The sequence below is a fragment of the Melanerpes formicivorus genome, unplaced genomic scaffold, assembly GCF_026170545.1.
Source record: "Melanerpes formicivorus ecotype bairdi unplaced genomic scaffold, bMelFor1.0.p_v2 SCAF_21, whole genome shotgun sequence".
NCBI classification, from domain to species: domain Eukaryota; kingdom Metazoa; phylum Chordata; class Aves; order Piciformes; family Picidae; genus Melanerpes; species Melanerpes formicivorus.
This window is the reverse complement of record NW_027142373.1, coordinates 11,082,795-11,100,757: the sequence shown is the minus strand read 5'-3', so window position 1 is coordinate 11,100,757 and position 17,963 is coordinate 11,082,795. Positions and strand designations below refer to the sequence as shown.

Genomic DNA, 17,963 nt, shown 5'->3' with positions numbered 1-17,963 from the left:
GCTAAAAGCCCAGCCTCAGAGGCTGGTCAGACTCTTCTCATGCATCTCATCTAGTCAGCTTCCAAAAAGTAAGGTCAGTGAAGTTGTTGCTTTGAAGTGGTTAAAGAAGGACAGGAGCCAAGTTTGTTTCAGATAAATGGCGTCTGGATGTGGGATGGGGAAAGGCAGCTCTCAGCTATCTGTTAGTGTGAAACTAATAAGGTTGAAATTGGCACACAGCCTCGTTAATGTGGCATAAATCCTGCCTCCTTCATCCTGGGCCATCCTTCTTCTGTGGGCTTGTCAATAAATTCTTTCAATTGCTAACTCGTCATAGGCCTGTGACAGATAAACTGACTCTTCTGGTCTTCCCCACACCCCTTCTGTTTTCTGCTGCAAAGGAAACTTCTGTTCATAACTGGCCCTGTGAATAAGAAGTTTGTTTTTTTTCCCTGACCTGGCAAGAGCAGAGGTGGAGGAGTGTGGTGTTGTGGAAGTGCATGGTTTAGTCACGAGGTCTGTGGTGACAGGTTGGACTTGATGGTCTTTGAGGTCTCTTCCAAGCTTGTTGATTCTGTGGAACCTTAACTTGTTCTCCCAGTGACCCAGGAGCTGGAGTTCAGGCTCTGCTGTGTGATTTTTCTGGCTTTTCTTGAAACTGATTGCATTGTGAGTAAAGAAAGCCAAGAGGGAAGGCTCCCTGCTGCCAGGGCTGGGTGGGAGAGGCAGCCCTCAATGCAATAGTGGAGCAACTGCAAGACCTGCAGGTTGAAGCAACTAACTTTAAAGGATTAGCTTGTCTCTTTTCACTGGAAAATCAATAGTGCAGGGGACTGGAATGTGTTCTCTGCACAGAGCTGTCTGTTCCTTTCACAGTGAGAAGTGGGTTTTTTTTTTCTTTAAATGGAGCTTGGGTTATGCTGCCACTGGGATGCTGAGCTTTTCCAGAGGGCCAGTCCTTGCCTTCTGCCACTTCCAGCTGGTTGGCAAGGGCTTTGTAGGACAGAACAGTGCTGGGCTTGCTGGTTGTGTGCCTGGCCAGATGTGCTGCGGGTGCTGTCAGCCCTTAAGAGCAGCAAGGTGGCTGCTGTGATGGGCAGAGGCCTTGGATGAGCTCAGATGCACTTGGCTTCCCCAGAGAAAAATGGGCTGCACACTTCAGTGCTTGGTTTGAGTCCCAATCCCTGGAGGGATTTAGAAGCTGTGTAGATGTGGTGCTGAGGGACATGGTTTAGTGACAACTTGGCAGCACTAGGTTATGGTTGGACTTGATGATTTTAAAGGTCTTTTCCAGCCTTAATGATTCTGTGATTCTTTGTGATGATGGATGGTGGACATGAACGTTGGAAGCAAGCCAGCTGAGCACACTGGGCAGAGAAGTGGCCCTAGATGTATCTGTCTTTGCTTTTGTGCAGTCCTTGCAGTTACAAACTCCTCAGTGGTGTGTTCTGGGCTCGGGCCACAGCTTCTGCTTCCCAACAGAGTCACCCTGTCAGGGCTGAGAGGCCACACTGCTGCTGCTCCTTCTAAAGAAAGCTGTGCTTGGGAGTGAGCTCAGCAGCAGGACACCAGAGTTGACACTGGTCTCTCTTGGTCCTGGAAATCAATCTTTCCCAAGCAGGGACAGTGTCAGAACCAACACCTGTTTGTGACCACCCACTCACTGCAGCATACTGTAAGCATTGTGGATGCCCCCTCCCTGGAAATAGTATAGAATAGACCAGGTTGGAAGAGCCCTTCAAGGTCATCACATCCAACCCATCATCCAACACCACCTAATCAACTAAACCATGCAACCAAGCACCCTATCAAGTCTCTTCCTAAACACCTCCAATGATGATGACTCCACCACCTCCCTGGGCAGCACATTCCAATGGCTAACAACTCTCTCTGGGAAGAACTTTCTTCTCACCTCCAGCCTAAACCTCCCTTGGCACAGCTTGAGACTCTATCCTCTTGTTCTGGTGCTGCTTGCCTGGGAGAAGAGACCAACCCCCACCTGGCTACAACCTCCCTTCAGGTAGTTATAAAGAGCAAGAAGGTCTCCCCTGAGCCTCCTCTCCTCCAGCCTAAGCAACCCCAGCTCCCTCAGCCTCTCTTTATAGGGCTTATGTGCCAAACCCCTCCCCAGCTTTGTTGCCCTTCTCTGGACACTTCCAGCAACTCAACATCTTTCCTAAACTGAGGGGCCCAGAACTGGACACAGGACTCAAGGTGTGGCCTAACCACTGCTGAGTACAGGGCACAATGACCTCCCTGCTCCTGCTGGCCACACTATTCCTAATGCAGGCCAGGATGCCATTGGCCCTCTTGGCTGCCTGGGCACACTGCAGGCTCATGTTCAGCAGCTGTCAATCAGTACCCCCAGGTCCCTCTATGCCTGGCTGCTCTGCAGCCACTCTGACCCCAGCCTGTAGCACTGCCTGGGGTTGCTGTGGCCAATGTGCAGAACCTGGCACTTGGATGTGTTCAATCTCATGCCCTTGGACTCTGCCCATCTGTCCAACCTGTCGGGGTCCCTCTTCAAAGCCCCTCTACCCTCCAGCAGATCAACTCCTGCACCCCAGTTTGGTGCAAATTTCCTGATGATGGACTCAATGCCCTGTTCAAGGCCAGGCTGGACAGGGTCTTGAGCAACCTGCTCTAGAGGAAGGTGTCCAGTCTCATGGCGGTGGGGGGGGTGTGGAACAAGATGATCTTTAAGGTCCTTTCCAACCCAAACCATTCTGTGATTCTATAAAAAGAGCCTTTTAAAGCCTCTTTGCTTGGTCAAGACTGTTCCAGCAGACTCTCAGATCTTTCACTGGGGGCATGCTTGTAGAAAACAAGCACTAAATGCACTTCCCCTGCATGCTGTTATTTTGCGCAGTGATAGTGACAGCACCCTAGAATCCAGCCTTGGAGGAGACCTGTTAAGTCAGCTAAGTGCTCCCCTGGGAGGTGCAACACCAGCATTTTTCTCCCCAGCTCATTTTCCAGCATTTTGGTCAGTGCTTTAACACCAGTTTTGTCTCTGAGCAGAGGTCTGACCTTGCTGCCTGCCTGATTCACATCAGCGTTTTCAGCCGGTTAAGACAGCAATCTTGAGCTCTCCTCCCCTGAAACGATCATGAATTCCTTAACACACAGGTAGGGAGCAGCAGGGCTGCAGAACTGTGCAGCCTGGGCACTCTGAACGTTAGCAGAGGCCGTGGAGGGCAGAGCTTTGGATGCACTGGTATCTCTTGATGCTCCTAAATAAGTCTGGAGCTTCTTAACAGCCTCCTAAATCGCGCTCTCTGTCTGGGTGAGATCACGGACGCTCTTGTCCAAAAATGTGGATTTTTTGGACTACATCAGCAAATCCCACACGTGGCTCATGCTTCTGTAAGCAGGACTATAAATACAAATAATGCAGCTGGGATTTATCTTGTCAGTTGGAGTAGGTATAATGCTCTCAGGCAGGGCTGATCTCCGAAGCCTGTTGCAGCAGTTTGGTCGGCACTGTACGGGGAAGGCCTGGAGCAAGCAGGCTCCCCACTAGCCCCAAGCAGCAAGGCTTTACCTCTTGCTTTTGCGCTGCTGCAGAGGAGTTACAAAGTGTGGGACCATTCCTTTTGCAGTGTCAGGCAGGAGCTGCCTGAAGGGAATGGATCATAGAATGTTAGAGCTTGGAAGGGACCTCTAGAGATCATCTAGTTCAGTCCCCCTGACAAACCGGGATCACCCAGGTCAGGTCACACAGGAATGCATCTAGGTGGGTTTGGAATCTCCAGAGGAGACTCCACAACTTATCTGGGCAGCTTGCTCCAGTGTTCTGTCACCCTCACAGTAAAGAAGTTTCTCCTCATGTTGAGGTGGAACCTCCTGTGTGCCAGCTGGTACCCATTGTTCCTTGCCCTGTCACTGGGCACTGGAAAGAGCCTGGCTCCTTCATCTTGACACCCACCCCTCAGATATTTATAAACATCAGTAAGAGCTTCTCTGAGCCTTTTCTTTTCAATACTAAACAGCCCCAGGACTCAGGCTTTCTTCATAGGAGAGATGTTCAGGTCCCTTCATCATCCTCATAGCTTTCCATTGGACACTCTCCAGTAGGTTCCTGCCCCTCTTGAACAGGAGAGCCCAAAACTCCGGCTGAAGAATCGTGGGAAACTCAACTGAGAAGTCTGTAGAGTGAAAAAGGGAAGTGATGACTTAGTGGTGGAGGCCCTGGTTGTGTTGTGGCAGACAAGGAGTTAGTGGCCTTCAGGAACAGTCATCCTTGCTGAACCCAAGTGCTTCCTAACCCTGGCAGTTTGTAGCTTGATAGGTTTGCAGGGCCCTCGGAGCATCCATGTCACACTGCTCCGCGTCTCCCTCGCTTGCTGCTGTCTAACCCAGGGGCTTTTGCAGTCAATATAAATATTGTTGTAGTTGCCAATACCCTGCCAGGAGAGGCTGTGAATGCACAAGGATTTGGGGCAGTGTCTCTGTGTGATGGCTGTGCCCTCACACTTTGGTGGAGGGAACTCATTAATCTCTGGTACCGTGCTGATAAATAGGGGAGGCAGAGGACAGCTCCTCATGGTGTCAGGAGGGAGGAAGGCTCCTGTTTCAGTGCCTGTGGGAGGCCAAAGCAAGCTGGTGGTGGGAGGTACAGCCAAACCTGGCTCTGCAACTCCTCTGCTGTCCTTCCAAGTATCACAAACCAACCATTCAGCTCTCCTGCATCTCTCCACTTTGCTGCTTTCCTCCTGCTCGTTCAGATGCAATTAGGAGATGCAGAATAAGGGGGAGCCAGGGGTCAAGGAGGCGGTAAAGTGATTACAAGATGCTGCAAATGGCTGTGCCATAAATACTCCAATGATGAAAAATTAGATGCCAGTCACCTCAGGGTTATTACTGGCCTCCATCTTCCTTCTGTTGTGAAAAATGATAATGGAAGTGTATTTACCCCAGAGAGAGCGAGCCTGCCGCTGGCTGTGATCCTGCACATCCCAGGTGTGCCAGGAGCTGCAATCCTTGCACTGAATGACTTTGGGTCTGGATTTCTTCACTTTAAAGGGGAGGAAGAACTGGTTTTCCAGGGTGTTCTTTCCAAAGTGGAAAGCTTCTCCTGCTCAGAGATGGGCCAGTTCCAGAAACTGGCTGTGGTCCTGAGCCAGGATGGGGAGAGGAGAGCAGCACCTTCTGGTACCACCTTGCTGTCCTTGTGCTGCTTCTGCCTTGACCTCCTAGAGCTGCATGTAGAGGCTGCTCAGTTGCTTGCTTGGCCCTTGGTCTGTTGGGTGCCCAGCAAGATCATAGAATCATTAGGGTTGGAAAAGACCTCTAAGATCATCGAGTCCAACTGTCAGCCCAACACCCCCATGCCCATTAAACCACATCCTGAAGTGCCATGGTCTTTTTGAACAGCTCCATCATTGCTTCCAAGGGCAGCAGCTGGGACAAGTACACTTGTGTGCTACCTGGGAAGTCAAAATCAGAAGCTGATGCTGAACTAGAGCCTTTGAACATCTCTAGGTCATATTCAGCTCTGCTGAAGTCAGTACTTTTGGGGATACAGGTGTTTCTTGCCAGCTCTTGAAGGCCTTCCATTTGGAGGGAGTGCTGGGCATGTGGTGGCAGAGGAACCATGAGAGACATCATCCAGCTTGAAGGGTACCACAGGTGCAGGTGGGTGAAATGCCACTTGCTTCGCTGGCTAAAACCAACCTGGCAGCAGCTGAGGTCTTAGTTCTTGGAGGATACCTCCTCCCTGCCTGGAGGTACTGGGAGAAAGGTGGGTGAGGGCTCCTCAGTGCCAGCATTATGCTGCATGTGAGTTATGAGCCCAAGCCTCTGCCAGGTGTCCCAAGAGCAGGATGTTAATCACCCGAGCTGCTGTGGCAGCAGATGCCTGCGGTACTCGGAGCAGAACTGCCCTTGTTGCTTTATCTATAAATATTCCTTGTGGGATATCTGGCAGTTGCATCCTCCCTCTGTTGTGACTTCCTGCCTCAACAGGGGATCTGGAGGTTAAAATCCCTCTTGCCTCTCAACTTCTTCGACCAATCCATGTTCTGTGGCTGGTTTATCTCCCTTCAACCAGCTCTGAGCTTCATTATCGCTTGTCTGATGATAACTTGCTGCCTATCAGCACAACCCCTGCTGCAGCCCTGCCTCCAGCCTTGAGAGGCTGTGGACCTTCAGCTCTATTACTTTTTTTTTCTCCTTCAGTTCTCTAAAAAGCTCCTTCCTGAACAATCAGACTCCTTTCATGTATTTATATTTGTACCGTCCACTGCGAGGGGTAAAGCTTTACCAACGAAAGCTTGGATTGCTGCCCTCACTGATGTGCCATCTGGCTCTCTAGCTTGAGATATGAGCTCATGCTGGAGAGAAATGTGGCCTTGTCACCCTAGTGAAGGGGAGGAGAGATAGCAGAGGGGACACTGTGTTGCACTTGAGACCCTGTCCCCTTGATACCCTTTAGCTGAAAAGCGCTGAAGCCCTGGCATGAGCAGCTGGAGCCTGCTGCTGGGTAGTATAGCAGTTGCCACAACTTGAAAGGGGTGCAGAGGAACTACCAGAGGCTGCAGGCAGCTCTGAAATGTTACAAAGCTCTGCTTTCTTTACCTAGGGGTCACAGACAGGAGCTGGAACTGTAAATTGCATTTAATATTTCTCTCCAAAGCCAACACTAGGTTCCCCTGGAGGTGTGAATAGGAGCAGTGGCTCGTAAGAAACTGCTCTGCTGAAGACAAAGAGGTTTGCTTCAAGCTTCCAGCCAGGGCTAGAACCTCTGACCCTCTGTCAATGCTGGTAAATCAGGTTTTGCTTTTTGGTTTGCTCATTTCCTGGATGCCTCCTTAGACACTGCAGAGGTGGGAGCAGAGCAGCCAGGCCCCTTGTTCTGCTAACATCTTGTTTGATGTTGGCACTTGTGCAGTGTGGTTTCCTTGGAGTGTTTTGTCTGTCCCCTCTAGTGCTCATCTGGGTTGTGAAATCGCTCCGAGCTCGGGGCTGTCTTGCAGAAGCAGAACGGGTGTCAGGGCTGCTACTCCTGACAGCATGTATGAAATGTCTGCCTCTCCCTGCTCTGCTGAAGGAGGCTCTCCTTGTGCCTGAGCACTGAATCAAACAAGGCTTACTCTGGGAGGTGCTGGCTCAGGAGAGCTTGCTTCATCCTGCCCGTACCTTGCCTTGCTGTGGGGATGCTGTGTGCACATTGTCCTGTCTCAGCTTCCCAGCCAAGGGGGCAGAACCTCTTCTGTTCAACCAGTAACTTTTTTCTTTAAAACTCAGCTTGCTTCCCCATTAGAGTTGGGTTATTTGCTGTGCTCTCTGTTGTGGGAGAGAGGCACTATTGCTAACAGTTGTGAAATTCTCCTCCCCTTCTACTCTGCCCTAGTGAGGCCTCATCTGGAGTATTGTGTCCAGTTCTGGGCTCCTCAGTTCAAAAGAGGGAACTACTGGAGAGAGTCCCCTGGAGGCTACAAGGTAATTAAGGGAATAGAACATCTCTCTGATGAGGAAAGGCTGAGAGGCCTGGGGCTGTTTGGCCTGGAAAAGAGAAGACTGAGAGGGGATCTTACTAATGTTTACAAATATCTGAGGGGTGGGTGTCAAGAAGAAGGGGCCAGCCACTTTTCAGTGGTGCCCAGTGATAGGACAAGGGCCAGTGGAGACTGACACAGTCAGTTCCACAGGAGAGCACAGGAAGTTCCACCTCAATGTGAGAAAAAACTTCTTTACTGTGAGGATGCTGGAACCCTGGAGCAGGCTGCCCAGAGAGGTGGTGGAGTCTCCTTGTCTGGAGAGATTCCAAACCCTTTTAGCCATGTTCCTGTATGACCTGCCCTAGGTGACCCTGCTTTGGCAATGGAGTTGGACTAGATGATCTTCAGAGGTCCCTTCCAACCCCTACTAGTCTGTGATTCTGTGAAATCCAAACATCATTGTCTGCAGAGGTGGAGTTGAGACTATCCTAGAAGGAAGTTTGTCTGAGGTAGACTTGGTAGTGGTTGGACTTGCTGATCTTAAAGGTCTTTTCCAGCCTTTTATCAAGAAGAAGCAAGAGTCTCTGAGGAAGGATTTGGTTTGGGGTGAGTTCTGGTTTTGAGTGAGGATGAAGAGAAAAGGAAGGGCCCCAGTCCAAAGGTACTTGAGGAGAGAGCATTACTTTTTACTGTCTTCATATTAAACCTGAGGGATCCTTGCCCTGATGTCTGAGACTTAGTATTGGTATGGTAGCCCCACACCACACAAATGCATTTATCCAAAACCCCTCCAACTCTTTTTGCTCTGCTCCTGGTGTGTTTGCTGCATTCAACCAGGTCAGTCTTCACCGTCTCCATTGCTCAGGTAAATTTGCTGCTGCTTCTCAACCTGTCAGAAAGTTTCCAGGCTCTGAATCAACAAGAAACAGCAGCTCCCCTGTTTTTTAATTCACTACTCAGCAAGCTCCACAGACAGATGCAAGTCTTACAGATGAGGTTGTGGAGCATGAAAACAAGCAGGTTCTGATGACAGTTATGAATGAAGCTGGCTTTCAGATGGTCCTCCTGCCAATGTGTGCAGGCAGTAGGCTTAATGCTGTAGCTCCTGCCTCCTAATCCATGAGTCAGCTCCCTTCGAGATGCTAATGGTGCTTCCTGTACTCCAGTGGCTTTCTGTGCAGAAGTTGCCTGCTGGCAACTAGATGAAAGCTATTGAACCACGCTGATTTCAGTGATAGATGGACTCTTCAGGTCAATGAAGAGCCTGTTTGGTCAATACAGTCCTTGGAGTGGTTTAAAACGTGCTTGTATGGTCTGAAAGACTCTTGGCATTAGCTGGCCATCACTTAGTAGTTGAGAGCTCTCTTGGTGGCCCTCTTGGCTTGAAACTAAGCTGATAAAACCAGCCAGATGTCCTATTAGCACTTTGATCTTACTTTTGCTTTTTGAAGCTAAGCCAATAAACAAGGTTATGTAACCAATTTTTAACATAAGAGCTTTAATAACATGTACTTGCAGAAGTGTATGGACAAATACACCCCAGGCAGTGGTAAGCCCCAGCTAGTCTCCCCTGTGGCAAGAGGACTCGAGCTGACCAGCCTGCTTTGCACTTTGAAATGCCAAGAGCTGACAGGTGCAGAGGCTGGGAAAGCAGTGTCAGCTGAGTTGTGGGCTCAGAGAGGCTCCCAAACCTCCGTTGCCTGTGCTGGCATGGCTTGCCTTGGTGGGAGGAGTGGATGGCAAGACCCTCCCAGGGGTTGAGCAAGCTGCTGCACTGCTCAGTGCTCCTACTAGCCTGCAGGGAAGAGCGTAATGCAGGGTGACAAGCTGCTGTTCTTTCCTCTACACTAGCTGGCTTCTAATTATCTGACTGGAAGTGTCAGTAAAAGCAAGAAAAACACTTCAGCTTTTTTGGTCACTGATGTGCTGGCTCTTCATGTTGTTTTCCAGCATAGGAAAGGAAGGGGAAGTAGAGAGGTTTGTGTCTGTTGCGTTTGTTTGCTGCCTGTGGATTCCACAGACCCTCTTCAGCAAGCCTGGCCTCTTGTCTGACCCTTTCTGATTCATGGAGGAGCCTGAGGAGAAAGGAGGGAACAACTCCAGTGCTAAAACACAGTAAAGGTTTCTCTCTGTGCCACCCTGTGAATGTAAAGAGCATTTAATAGACCTGATCCTCCTTAAGTTAGCTGAAGGAAGGACTCCTTTACCTTGTTGGAGTTCAGCAGTGAATCAGCCACGTACTCCTGCCTGGTCCTAATAGGGAAACCACCTCACTGGTGGTGGAAAAACCTTTAATCAAAGGAGACTGTGCTCATTCTGCCTTGGGTTATTTTGCTGAAGCTTTAGATGAGTGGGGGTGGGAGGGGAAAAAGCCAAGGAAACATCTCAGCTGGCTCAAGAGGCGGTCTGGAAAACTTGAGAGCGCTATTGGATGTGGAGGAGCTCTGCAGCATTGACTTGTGGCAGGGCTGAATGGTGCAGTTCTCTGTGTGGTTTTGAGCTGGTTTGAACTGCAGGGGTGACAAAAACACTTTGTGAATTATGTCCCTCTGGGGGGAACCTGAGGGTGGAAAGTTTGGGTCTGTTAGAGGTGCTTATTTTGGGGTTCCTTTTTACTTAGAAGCTATGGAACTACTTAGAGAATCACAGAATGTTAGGGGTTGGAAGGGACCTTCAGAGATCATCCAGTCCAAACCCCCTGCCAAAGCAGGATCACCTGGAATAGGTCACACAGGAAGACATCTAGGTAGGCTTTGGATATCTCCAAAGAAGGAGATTCCACAACCTCCCTGGGCAGCCTCTTCCAGTGTTCCCTGACAGGGGGGGAAAAAGCTTTTCTTCATGTGTAATCACTGGGTCAGAAGAGCATTAAGGTGTCTGGCACAGGGAGGTAGAGAAAGTAGACCTCCTCCTCCTAAGCATCATGGTCTCTTCTCATTCTTTTGAGGATGTGTTTTTAAACAGGCTTCCTGGTCTTGGGAGTCTTTTGACAGTTGATGATGAGATGAGCTCTAATCCAGGGACTGAGTCATTGTCCCTTGTGTCACAGAATCAGAGAATAGTTTTAGCTGGAAAAGACTGAAGATTGAGTCCAGCCATCTTCTGACTCTACCAAGGCTGGTGCTAAACCATGGCCCACAGCACCACATCTCTGCCTCTTTGAAACACCTCCAGGGATGGGGATTCAACCAGCTCCACGGGGAGCCTGTTCCACTGTTGGAGAACTATTTCAGTGAAGAAGTTTCTTCTAATGTCTGACCTAAACCTTCCCTGGGGCAGCCTGAGGCTATTTCTGATTCACCCCAAGGAGGAATTCCCATTCCCTCTTGTCCTCTCACTTGGGAGAAGAGCCCAACCCTCACCTCAGTCTAACTTCCTTTCTCCTGAAAAGGAAGCTGTAGAGAGTGAGGAGATCTTTCCTCAGCCTCTTTTTCTTACGTCTGAACAACCCCAGTTCCTTCAGCTGCTCCTCACAAGGCTTCTTTTCCAGACCCTTCACCAGCTTCATTGCCCTCTCTGCCCAACAAATGTCCTTCTTGTAGGGAGAGCCCCAAAACTGAACCCAGCACTCAAGGTGGGGCCTCCTGGTTATTGGTGAGGCTCTGACCCCTCCTTCCTTCCCGGTGCTGAACCCTGGGGAGCTGACAAAATTTCCCTTTGAAGTGCTGTTATCCTGGCTGTTTAATGCCCTCTTCTGCTCTCTCCTTTCAAGCAGCTCAGTGTGCCCTGATTGGCACAAATCTCTGCAAAGCAAAGCAGCCTGATCTCATTCCCAGCCCTTGGCATTGTTTGTATTGATCCACGGGTATCCATCTTGCTTTGCTTAATAGGCATCAAGTGGAAAAGTTGATATATTTCTGCTGCATTTCAATTCATCTCTCACTTGGTCCCTTTGGACCAGTTCCAGGATCTTGTTAGGAAGAGAAACACCCTCCTAAAGGATGGGAGAGGAATCTGACCGTGCAGGCAGAGAGACTTGTATCTTTTCCCCATGAATGGAGCAGAAAAGCCCCCAAGAGGAGACAAAGAGTTGAGAGAGTAATTGCATGGATTTAGTTGTTTTAAGATGCCTTGAGCACTGGAGAATAACTGCAAGAAGTAGAGTGGAACATCCAGAAGAATTCCTTGTGCTTCATTAGGAGATCACAGAAAGGTTTGGGTTGGAAGAGCCCTTGAAGGTCACCAAGTTCTTAGCCCGCTTTGTGTGGACAAGGTCACCTCCTACTAGACCAGGTTGCTCAAGGCCTCATCCAGCCTGGCTTTGAACAGTTCCAGGGTTGGAGCCTCCCCAACTTCTCTGAGCTACCTGTTCCAGTGCCTCAGCTCCCTCATGGGGAAGAATTCCCTTCTAATACCTCATCTCTCAAGGTGCACCAGGGGAGGTTTAGGCTGGATGTTAGGAAGAAGTTCTTCCCAGAAAGAGAGATTGGCCATGGGTATGTGCTGCCCAGGGAGGTGGTGGAGTCACCATCACTGGAGGAGTTTAGGAAGAGACTTGATGGGGTGCTTGGTGCCATGCTTTAGTTGATTAGATGGTGTTGATGATCTCAAAGGTCTACTCTGCTCTACTCTGCTCTACTCTGCATCAAGCTTCTTCCCATTTGAAGCCATTCTTCCAGCTCCTTATGCTGCTATTCAGCAGCTGAGCCTGAAGTCCACTTTAACACAGCTCCTTCCTTCTGCTCAAGGAAAATCAGGTTTCCAGGCCCATCTGCTTTGGTGCTCAGTGATCTTGTGTCAGTCTTTGCTGTGGTTTGAGGTGCTGCCTTGGCAATTGGTTCTGGAGCATTCTAATCTGCAGAGGACACCTGTTCCTTAATTGCCACCATCCTTCCTCCGGCTCGTTTTGTTTCGCCTCTTTCTGACACATCAGCTATTAACACGGCTTGAAGGGAGGCTGCACTGAGCAGGCTGTGTGCTGGGAGAAGAGCCTGAAAGAAATTAGTCACAAACTCCAGACCAATTTCCAGTGAGGGAGTTGGTGTCTCCTGTGCCTCTGAGTCCTTCACCTATGTCACTCTTGAGTCTCTTCAGCAGCTCGTGCGCTGTCCCAAGGCTGTGGAGGACAGGAGAAGGTGAGAGAAGAATCATAGAACTGTTAGGGTTGGAAGGGACCTCAAGGATCATCTAGTTCCAACCCCCCTGTCATGGGCAGGGACACCTCACACTAGCTCTAAGTTCTTCATTAAAAGAACAGTGCTTTTTCTCTACAACTCTGTGAAAGGAGGTGTGGGTGAGGTGAGGGTTGGTCTCTTCTCCCTAGTATCAGGTGATAGAACAAGAGGAAACAGCCTGAAATTGTGCCAGGGGAGGGTTAGATTGGAGATGAGGAGAAATTTTTTCACTGCAAGAGTGGTCAGACACTGCAAGAGGCTGCCCAGGGAAGTGGTGGAGTCACCATCCCTGGAGGTGTTCAAGAAATGTGTGGCCATGGCACTTGGGGACAGGGTTAGTGGCCATGGTGGTGTTAGGCTGGTGGTTGGAGTTGATAATCTTGGAGAGCTTTGCCAACCAAAGCAATCATAGAGTCAACAAGGTTGGAAAAGACCTCAAAGATCATCAAGTCCAACCTGTCCCCCAAGACCTCATGTCTACTAGACCATGACACCAAGTGCCATGTCCAATCCCCTCTTGAACACCTCCAGAGATGGCAACTCTGCCACCTCGCTGGGCAGCACATCCCAATGGCTAACAACTCTCTGGGAAGAACTTTCTCCTCACCTCCAGCCTGGTGCAGCTTGAGACTGTGTCCTCTCATTCTGGTGCTGGTTGCCTGGGAGAAGAGGCAACCCCCTCCTGGCCCCTCCAGGTAGTTGTACCCTTCAATGCTGTGATTGCAACTGGCTGGTTTGCTTCTGTGGTAAAACTGGAAGTGTTGAGGCTGGTTTAGCTCTTAGTCTTCCCAGTGGTGCCTGTGATGGTGTGATTTCAGCATTCCCTCCAAGGATTCTCAGTTGCTTCCCAAATCTAAATTCTGGGCCTGTTTTCTGTGTCCCATCCCTCCCCACCCCCTCCAAGGAGGGAAAAAACAAGACTTGGTGTAACTGGTGGCTTCAGATCAGAATCCATCTGCAGCAAGCAACGTGTGAAACCAAAGGTGCTCCCCTCTGCTCCCCTTCTGGATTTACTTTGGTCACCTGAGAATACTTAGGATGTGAGGTGTTTCCAATTTGCCTTGCAGATATTCTGAAACTGTCTCAAAAAAAAGGTTTCTTGGGGTTGGACTGCTCTTAAAATAGCTTCAGTTCTGTTCTGGCACTGACTCTGTTGGGGCTGACAGAGACCTTGAGGCTCCACAGCCTGCCCTTTTGAATCCCAGTCCTTCCCTTCTGGTGACACCTGGGTGTTTTTTTTGGGTAGTGCTTTGAAAGAGTCATGGCAAAGAGCAATGTGTAAATATTAATGTTGCATGTTGGTGTTTAAAAATCCCTTTGGGATGCCCAACAAATCTGTACAATGTGTGCTGTGACTTGCTGGAGAGCTCTGGCTTAACAGCTTTTGGACCTGTTGTGTATCACTAGCCTGTGCCATCCCATGAATGACAGGCAGGGCTCTCTCTGGTGTTACAGCACCCACATTGCCTTCCTGGTTTCAGTAACTTCTCTCAGTTCATGTTCAGACCTCAGTCCAGGCCTGTGGTTTGCCTTCAGTGAAGCCTTTTCTCTTCTGCCTGGTCTAGGCAGGACTCAAGTTCTGCTCAGAACCCAAGCAGAAGAGATGGTGCTGAATGGGACACTGCTGCTCTGTGCTTGGGCTGACAGCACAGAATGGTTTGGGTTGGAAAGGACCTTTAAAGCTCATCTAGTCCAAACCCTTGCAGTCATCAGGCACATCTGCAACTAGAGCAGATTACTCGGAGTCCCCCAGCAACCTGACCTCTAATAGTTCTGGGGATAGGGCATCTCCCACCTCTCTGGGCAACCTGAACCAGGGTCTCACCAGCCTCTGTCAAACACTGCTTCCTTCTCTTCAGTCTGAATCTCTCTTAGTTTTAAACCATCACCCCTTGTCCTGTCACAGCAGGCCCTGCTCAAGTCTGTCCTGAGCTTTCTTCTTATCTCATACAAGTACTGAAAGGCTTCAATAAGGTCTCCCTGGAGCCTTTTTTTCTTCAAGCTGAGCAACCCCCACTCTCTCAGCCTGTCCTCAGAGCAGAGAGTTTCCAGTCTTCCAGACCCACTCCAACAGGTCCATGTTCTGAAGACTCCAGAGCTGGGCATGGCACTCCATAGTTGGAGTACTCCATGACTTTGGTTGCCTGGTGTCCTAGGAGACTGCTAGAAGAAACTCAGTGTGGGAAGCTGTGTAATGTGAATTTCCAGCTTGGTTGGATATACTTTTGCAGCCAGCTGAAAGAGATGCAGCAGACTGGTACTGCAGCATCTCCCAGTTTGACTTACTGAGAAACACTGGGCTCTTAATATCTGTCTTGGAGGGCAGTGCAGAAAGATTTGTCTTCATTGACAGGGCCTGTAATTTCCACCCTGAATGAAGGCCTTTCTTCTGGGTATCTCTTTGATTAGTTTTACTTCCTCAATTTGCCCAAGTTTTCAGCTTGCAAGTCAGCAGCTTAACTGTTAACACTCTAGCCTCCTGCTCCAAAAGGGACAGCTTAAAGCATGGGCAGAGCTGGCTCCACTGCTGTTGAGCCTGGGCCACCCTGAAGCTCCCCCATCAATGTTAATGTGAGCAGACTGGGCATGGCTATTGCTATTCAAACCTAAACTGAGCATGTACTGAGACAAAGAGGCCACAGTTTAATATTTCATGTTCCATAAGGCTGCACCCTGAGCTCTAACTGAAATGTGTCAGTAAAGGAGTGCTGGAGCAGCCAGAGCCAAGAGGATCCTGTGCTCTGTTTCTGCCTGAGGCATGTTCTCTGATACTGAACAGCTTGCTTGACCCCTTGTTTTTCAGCCAACTTAGCTGTAACATTAAGCAACAAGGAAAGGTCCACAAAAAACAGATGTGTCTGGAGGTGAGCATCCAAGGCCAGCTTTTGCTTTACTGACAAATTCATCTTACTAGCAGAATTTGGTGGTGAGACACTGCAAAAGGTTGCCCAAGGAAGTTGTGGATGTCCCCTCCTTGGAGGTGTACAAGGCCAGGCTGGAAAGGGCCTTGAGCAAGCTGGGCTAGTGGAAGCTATCCCTGCCTGTGGCAGGGGGTTGGAACAAGAAGGCTATTAAGGTCCCTTCCAACCCAAACTATTCTGTGGTTGTAGCATTTCTGGCTTTTAATCTATTGTGTGTTTTTGTTGTCCTTCCAGGCAGCATTCACTCTCCTTCTGGGTCCTTTCACCTTCTTCAACGTGCAGAAGACCAAATATCTTCAGATTGTGACATCCCTGATGAGATGGATAGGTGAGTCTTGGCAGAGTCTTGGCTACCTCTTTACCATAGGTAGAACCTGAGTCATGCTGCCAGTGCAGCTCTTAGGCCAGGTGCTCCTGTTTGGAAGCCAGTGCTTGCCAGAACTGCCTCTCTGAGGAGGGTTGTCCAGGCCTGATAAACTTTTGAGAAACAGGATTTTTGTTCTAGGATGAAATTTCAGATTAAAACAGAACACACAGTTCTGAGTCAGGTGGGAGCTGGTAGAGGAAGGTTGAATCTGGTTTGTGTGAGAGGCAGAGGAGCTTTGGAAGAGTCTGCTGTGCAGGGGGTTAACAATGTGCCAAGTGCCAAGTCCTGCACTTGGGTCACAACAACCCCTTGCAGCACTCCAGCCTTGGGGCAGAGTGGCTGAAAAGCTGCTCAGCAGAGAAAGTCCTGGGGGTGTTGGCAGACACTCAGATGAATGTGAGCCAGTGTGTGCTCAGGTGGCCAAGAAGACCAACAGCTTCCTGGTCTGTGTCAAAACCAGTGTAGCCAGTAGGAGCAGGGTAGTCATTGGACCTTGTACTGGGAATTGGTGAGGCCATACCTTGTGTATTACATTCAGTTTTGAGCCTCTCATTCAAAGGACATGGAGGTGATGGAGTGGGTCCAGAGATGGGCAGTGAAGATGAAGGGTCTGGAGTACAAGTCTCTTGAGGAGCAGCTGAGGGATCTGGGGTGGTTTAGTCTGGAGAAGAGGAGGCCAGGTGGGAACCAGCTGGGGATTGGTATCTTCTCCAAAGGAACAAGCAGTAGGACAAGAGGAAATGGCTTCAAACTGTACCAGGGGAGGTTTAGGTTGGATATTACACAAAATTTCGTCACTGAAAGAATTCTCCAGCCTCTGGATCAAGAGTTCCAGAACTCTCAAAGACTGAAACAGGTTCCCCAGGGAGGTAGTTAAATGTCCATCCCTGGAGGTGTTTAGAAGACACAGAGATGTGGTGCTGAGGGGCATGGTTTAGCACCAGACTTGGTAGAATCAGAGTGTGCTTGGACTCTATGATCTCAAAGGTCTTTTCCAACCCAAACCAATTCTGATTCTATGTTTCCCACCAGTTGCTGTTCAGCAGTGAGGTTCTCACTTTCTCAGCATGTGGCCAACAGATTTTGCACACTCTTTGTTTTGGACTGAGAACAAAAGGCACTTCTGTCAGGCTTCCCACCCTTGGTTTAGCATCTCTTTGCATTGCTTTTCCCTGGGCCTTGCTTTAGCATAGGATGTGCTGCACTGGAAGCCCCAAACCCAGGTCTGTTGTGCTTGGGAACATCCTCTCTTGTGACTTCTTTTCAACATCTTATTGCCAAGAAGAGCTCTGGTGGAGACAAGAGTTCCCTTCAGGGAAGTAAGATGTTGCTACTGCAGTGCTTTTGTCATCCAAAGATGCAGCTGTCTCTCCTCTGCCTCATGTGTGAGCATACCCTTAAAGGCTGGGGAGGAGGAGGTGGTGTTCTGGAGGCTTATCTCAGAATCCGTATATTAAGGTTTGCATTGTTTTGTGTGACCTAGACAGAGAAACTGCTCATGGCTAGCAGAGAGATTTACAGCACCAGCAGCATTTCAGACTGCCTCCTGGTTCATGGGTCCACACCACTCAAGCACAGAATTGATTCTGTATATACTCATCACTGACCTGGAACAGGAATAAAAGCCACTCTCAGACTATTCCCCACCACACACCTCCACTTGCCCTGACTTCAGTTGGGTATCATCCACTCTCTGTGGGTTCAGAGGCCTGTGGGTCTCTTTGGAAGTGACTGGCAGTCACTGGAGAGGAACAGAGATTCTCTGTTCTTGAGAACATCTGAGGCAGGGTTAAGAAGTTATCACCCAGGAAAATAAGGTTGGCTTTTAAGCCCTTGAGTCTCAGCTGCTGAGGAGCTCGAGTTAACAAATCCTGACCTTGGATGCTGTGCAAATCCAGAGTGTCTGGTTTTCCCTTTTGTGGTCTGAGCACATGAAAGGGTTGAAAGCCCCCCCCCATGCTCTTCAGAGATAGAGGTTATCTCCTAAGGGGTATTAAAGGAAGTTCTGGGGTGGGTTTTGTTAGCAGAAAAGTGTAACCTCTGCTTGTTTCCAGTCGCCCCACATCCCCTTTGCTGCTAAAGACATCGGTCAGACCTCATCCTGTCTCTGTGACAACCTGATGCCTGCCTGCCTGCTCTG

General features: G+C 49.5%; 1 protein-coding gene across 3 annotated transcripts in view; it reads left to right on the top strand.

The window, feature by feature from the left end:
- Positions 1 to 17,963, top strand: part of TMEM104 (transmembrane protein 104) — a 62,537-nt gene that overhangs the window by 25,546 nt on the left and 19,028 nt on the right. For all 3 annotated transcript variants that reach the window (XM_068151591.1, XM_068151589.1, XM_068151590.1), the window contains exon 9: positions 15,691 to 15,784. In XM_068151591.1, coding sequence (XP_068007692.1) covers positions 15,691 to 15,784 — 94 coding nt within the window. The remainder of the gene's footprint in view (positions 1 to 15,690; positions 15,785 to 17,963) is intronic.